Below are 6,000 nucleotides of genomic sequence, written 5' to 3'. Positions count from 1 at the left end.
CTTTATTTACATAGTGGCCATTGTATAAACTACTTACCATGTGATATTGGATGGTGGGGAGCTGAAAACACTGCAGTTCATGATAATGTCCACTCCAAGCACTACAGCGTACTCTTGATAGTCTCTTGTCAGTATAAGAGGAGCCACGTCTGAAAGCAGGAGGAAGGAGGTGAGATAACGCTGGCTCAGAAGTCAAGTGAAATGAATGAAAATAGAGATATAATTCAAACACGGACACGGCAGCCTCTTGAAAGGCCAGAAAACCACATTGACGTTTGTGAGTTCTGCAAATTACTGAAAATCCAGGGACAATTATAAGTCATGTACCTCATTTCACAGACAAACACCAGTTAGTATGTCAAGGTGGCTATTTCAAACATGGCTGCAACTGACAGAAAACTTACTAGCCATAATTTTGATTGTTGATTTGAAGATTTTTTTGATCATTTTATAGGTTTTAAGTGGGTTGGCGAACCTTTATACCCCAGTCAGACCACTGAAATCAATCAATTAGATGCTCTTGGATGTTTTGAAATCTACACACAAACATGATCGAGCCTTCGCAGTAGCTTTTCTGGGAATTTCAAGTCACTGTTGAAGACTAACCTCTTATTTTTGGCACTCAATTCAAGTAGAGCTTGAAATCAGGCTGGACTTCACCCTTTGTCATGTTGTACATTTTCAATCTTATTATTCCATTTTCGTCTTTTTTTTTTCGCATTTGTCTTTTAATGATTCTGTTTCATGGCTTAGAATTTCAATTGTGCAGCACTTTGGTTCACCTCTTGTCGTTTTTATATGTCCTCTATAAATAAATTAGACTTTGACATTAACATCATGCAAAAAACTGCAGATGGTTCATCGCTTACATCTTCACAAATGTGAATCCTTACTTGACATTATTTAAAAATTAATAAATAGCAAATCAATTATCTGAGGAAATAATAAAATGAGGAATGAATTAATAATTCTGAGTGTTTTTTTTGTTTTTTTTAGTTGCAGCTCTGCTTAGCTTTAATGTCAGCAGGAAATAGAGGAGCAAACAGCACAGTGTGGCTGTTTTAGACAACAGAGGAAGCTCAAAAATCAAATCTCCTCCTCCAGATTGTGACTCATGTTAGAAGTAACATTCACAGCGTTAGAATGGAAGGAAGCCATTGAATCAACTGTGACTCCTGCTTCAATGCAGGGTACCGCTAGTGATAAAGGTGGGTCCTTGGCATGTCGATCCCATGTTCACGTGCGGTTAGCTAAGACATTGAACCCTGACTCTGCTCCTGACGGCCAGGCCTCGCCGTGCAGAGGAGCTTTTCTCCATCAACATGAGGATGAGAAGCTGTAAAGAATTAAAGTGCTTTGGATAAAAGCTCCATTATCATTTCTAAAGAATGTCACAGCATAGAAGATCCAGTCAGCATTCAGCTGAGGGAGAAAACTCCTCATTCATGCTAGCAGGCAAATCATGAATGGGTAACATCTAAGTGCATCTAAGTTTTAGAATGATGGAATACAGCAGCAGAGGTTGCAGTAAAATCTTAAGGCTATGTGGGCGTAAGTGCTCCTTCTTCTTTATAGCGGCAGCAGAACGGTCTCTGTGACTGTCAGCCAATAAGAAGATGGACCTAAATGAATTGTGGGATCCATTACTGTCACGGTCACGAACTAATTTAGGCAAATGCTTGCCGGATGACAACAACAACCCCTAAGAACCTGTGAGATCAGATAAAACAACATTTAAAGAATGGATGAAGCTCAGAATGTGAAACAACTGCAGGTTGCTTGAGTCTGCAGACTGTGTTTCTGTTGTCGTACTCACTCGCAACCATGATGTTAACGTTGGCCAGAATGCTGCCGTGGCTGTTGGAGGCTTCGCACTGGTAGACGGCATTGTCTTCTGGCTGGGCGTTATGAAGCATCACGACGTCATCAAGCACCTGCCTCTTGTTCAACTCATCACCTGACAGAAATAACAGTCCGAAGAGTAGGAAATTATGATGGACATTGTATTTTCCAAGCAATTAATGAAAAATTACAGTTTTAAAATCCACATTTATCTCTTCTCTCTTTTTCTCTGACTGCAGAATATGGATCATTTTTCTATGCGTTACAGCTTTTAGATTGTTGTTGTTGTTGAAAGGAGGGGGTGTAGGTAGCCTTGTGAGTGGAGGACAAACATCACACTGGTGAAAAATGTGCTGTAAAATTGGATGTAGTGTGTTTGCAGTTTTAAACAAACAGCAAATCTTCAGCAGGAGAAAAAATAAAGCAGTTTAGTCGCAAAAGAAACAGCACAAGAAGAAAACACAGATTATATCCAGCAGTGAACAGTGCTGCATTGTGCTGCCTTCTGAAACAACCATTCCTTGGTTTCTCTCTGGTATATAGGGAAAGTGGCTTTCCAGTTTAAAGTGGCCAATCAGGGCAGGATTTGATTTGAGATCCCACCTACTCAGTGAACCTGTAAAAGAGCTGCTCTGGCCTCTGTAAGGAAGAAATTGAGGCGGTGACTTCTGTAAACTTAATGTCTTTTTAACCGGCTGCTCACTTTAATCAGAGCAGTAAACCTAACTTTAAGAATTACGGTTTTCCCTGTAGCTACTGGAGTCATTAACCTTTTGCACATTTTAAGTTGCTTACATTGTTTGCTATGCATTCTTGCTCGCACATTCTCGGGCAATTAATTTGCACATTCCTGCACACTAGAAGTATTTCTATTACTTTTTACAACCTGTAGTTCCTCGATTACACTTGCTGCTAATTTGGCATCTTGCATTTACTGCCCACTGACTTGCAACACTTTTTATGTTTTTTTTTAAATCATTACGTTGTGGTATGCACTAAAACACCAAGTCAAATTCCTCTAATGTGAAAACCTACTTGGCAATAAAACCTTTTCTGATTTCATAATATGTCAGTACACAGGTTTCACATAATAGTCAAGCATTTCTTACAGAGGAATTTATTGATATTCAGATTGAATAATAATAATCCAGGTACTACAAAAAGATGACAACTATTGCTTTTAATTGCATGAACGTAGACTTCAATTCATTGTGCCTTGTATTTAGAATAGACTAGAAAATAATAGAATTCCTTTATATTAACTGCACAGTGTTTAATGAAATTAGGCAGTAATCCTGTCAGTGCACAAGATCACACAACATATTTCAAGTTGGTAATACAAATTATAAAAATCTAGTTGAATTTTTTTTTAAATTCTGAACAACAACAATGAAGCCTGTCTGCTAAGCTTTGAACACACAGTAGCTTGTCGCACTGAACTCCAGGTTCTGTGGTTGAAGCTGCTCGTTGTGCTGTTGTCCTGCTGCCCGATGGCAAAAGACAAATTAAACCGCAGGTACAATTATTCTCACTCACCTCTGAAGATCTCCCCATTCTTCCTCCATGTTATGTCTGGCGATGGTTTTCCACTGACCGAGCACTTGATGTGAACATCAGACCCAATCACAGTCAGCTGGCTCTGAGGAGGCTCTGTCAGCCACTTTGGTGGCTCTGGGAGATGTTAAGAAGAGCAATGTTGGTCTCAGTCAAAACAAATGCCATCCCCGTGTCAAGAGCTTTCCCAAATGCACCCACAGACGCATGCATAATTAGCTCCTGATGTTGACTAACCTTCCACAATTACATCAAAGTAGTGAACAGCCTTTCCGGCAGAGTTTTCAGCCAAGCACATGTATTTCCCCTGATCCCTCTCGTCTACTGCAGAAATGGTCAACAGCCTTTGAAAGTTGGTCAGATTTGTCGGTGCAGGCAGGTCGTCTCCCATTTTTGTCCAGGTTATTTTCGGAGTGGGACTGTGACATGAAACGATGATGTTAATATACCAAACATAGTGGCAACGTGGTTGCAGAAGTGATGATACAGAGTGAACACATACAAGCCCCCTGGTATACATTCCAGCTGCAGGCTCTCCCCTTTCAACAACACCTTCATCGTCTGAACACCAGAGGGCAGCAGCAGGCTGGGTTTCCTCACTGGGGGGGCTTCAGCTGCATTGAACATAGAGAACAGTCTGCCTCACTCATGTGTATAATTTTAATTAATGATCATTTCAACTGCACACAAGCTTGTCGTCAATCTGTTATCTACAGCTTTTAGCAGCATGCAAATCAGCGGCGTCGCCTGCTCGCATAATATGAAACATGTTTTGATGTATTCTGTGCAGGCTTTGAGGTGTGACTATCGCTTAGTGGCATCGTCGGCATCAGAAGACTCATTGTGTTTTTTTTTTAACTGGAACCAAAACAAAATACTGTGACAACAATGCTGGTGGTGATTGTGATGGCTTGTTTTCACCAGCATGCAACTCAATCGGGTGTCATAACAGAGTTTCCTGGAGCATAAACATGACAAGTCAAACCCTGCTTCTTGGTGTGTATCTTGGCTGTTGGAAAACATCCAAATGCCTTTTGGAAAAAAACAAAACTGGCCTGATTTTATATTATAAGTGTGAGCATGTTTATGACATTAGCTTCCCAGGATTCTCTCTCTCTCTCTCTATTGATGAAGCTAAGGTGAGCAGCAGGTTTTTGTTTTTGGGTTAAAGCTACAAAAACTCCGTTATAAACCTACAGCTTTCGACCTCAACGGCCATGGCGGTTTTCTGGACGATGGTGCGTATTCTGGGGAAGGCGGCGAAGCAACAGTAATCCTTGCGACTGTCTTTCTGTAAGGCATTAGAGAAGTACAGGTTGCCATCAGTTCCCATGGAAACCCTCTCATCCTGCTCAATGTGCTCGAGACCTGGAAAAACAACATTTCTGTGTTAATAATGCGCCATTAGTGTCAAAAACGTCTTCATGTAATTAGAACCCATGTTTTTTTTATTTTCATTTTAGCTGATAAGAAAGCAAACATTGGAAAGAAAAGTCATAAAGTACACCAGAAGGTTAGAAGTAAACAAAACAAAATGACCACCAATTAGACTCAGGTTACATAAGATACACGACATGATACCAAACTGCAGCACAGTGTGGCCTGCTATGTGATAGATGTTAATGGAAATGCCCTTAAGACTTTCCTAGTACAGACTTTGTGAATTCATAAAGGCACTATGGCAGCATGTTTGGTTTATATAGAGCCATTATTTAAGAAATGGGTCAGTGGTGCTCTGTGTCAGTCTTGGTCAGCCCCTACACTGTATTTAACAGGTTCATTTAAGACTTAGCCTGAAGACATTGGATGTTTTTTCACTGTTCAAGGCAAATTTATGAGGAAAAAAACCCATATTTGATTCTGATTTATGAACAAAAGATGCACCACTACTACAAAGAGAGCTCTATTTTTGTTATGAACTGGATGCAGACAATGAAGCTGCACGTCATTAACAAACGTGTTTGCTTTTTTAAGACCAACTTTAGCCTTTAAAGTCAAAATCATATCTTGCACGATGTTTGATGCATTTATTTTTGTGACAGTCCATGGAAACATAAATCTATGGAACAAAGACTTAAACAGAACTTAAAACAAGACTTGTGCACAAGTGTTTTCAGTCATTGTTCCCCGTGCCTGAGGGCCCGTCCTCCTCAGCACTCAACAGGCTCTTATGTTTTTTGTTTCTGACATCAGTCAGGTTTGTTGGAGGCAGTTGAGGACCTTCAAGGGGGTTTGGACAGAAAATTCAACCCCTCCATTGACGAAGCACTTCAGACCGAGGTGACCTTTAACGCAATAAATCACTTTCTGTGGCAGCGGTGGAGGAAAAAAGGGCCCTGATGCGTAACTCAAGTGTATACCTTTACTGAGCTGTCCTTATTGTCACTGCTAACTGATGGCCAGTGGGCTGTTTGAACAGACATTTGCCTCCTCCAGTATAAATGGTGCCACCAGTCACTGTAGTTTATTTAATCTGTGAGGATCTTCTGGAAGCCCAGACAGACCTTCACACTTTCTAAACTATCCCACCTTTGAACCCTGTACTGCGCAAATAAGGAAATGAATCCTTTATGAACTTCTTACTCGAGGACAGTGAACATATCA

The 6,000-nt window shown here is 40.5% G+C and overlaps 1 protein-coding gene across 4 annotated transcripts in view; it reads right to left on the bottom strand.

Moving 5' to 3' along the window:
* The window catches only part of LOC103363984 (neural cell adhesion molecule L1-like protein), a 50,650-nt gene that overhangs the window by 24,328 nt on the left and 20,322 nt on the right, over positions 1-6,000 (bottom strand). For all 4 annotated transcript variants that reach the window (XM_008290973.1, XM_008290972.1, XM_008290975.1 and 1 more), the window contains exons 6-11: positions 4,594-4,764; positions 3,899-4,010; positions 3,634-3,815; positions 3,379-3,513; positions 1,817-1,957; positions 38-149 (exon numbers count right to left, since the gene is read on the bottom strand). In XM_008290973.1, the coding sequence (XP_008289195.1) occupies positions 38-149; positions 1,817-1,957; positions 3,379-3,513; positions 3,634-3,815; positions 3,899-4,010; positions 4,594-4,764 (853 nt within the window). The remainder of the gene's footprint in view (positions 1-37; positions 150-1,816; positions 1,958-3,378; positions 3,514-3,633; positions 3,816-3,898; positions 4,011-4,593; positions 4,765-6,000) is intronic.

Source organism: Stegastes partitus, unplaced genomic scaffold, assembly GCF_000690725.1.
Source record: "Stegastes partitus isolate 25-593 unplaced genomic scaffold, Stegastes_partitus-1.0.2 Scaffold706, whole genome shotgun sequence".
NCBI classification, from domain to species: Eukaryota; Metazoa; Chordata; class Actinopteri; family Pomacentridae; genus Stegastes; species Stegastes partitus.
This window is presented reverse-complemented; position numbering and strand designations above follow the sequence as displayed.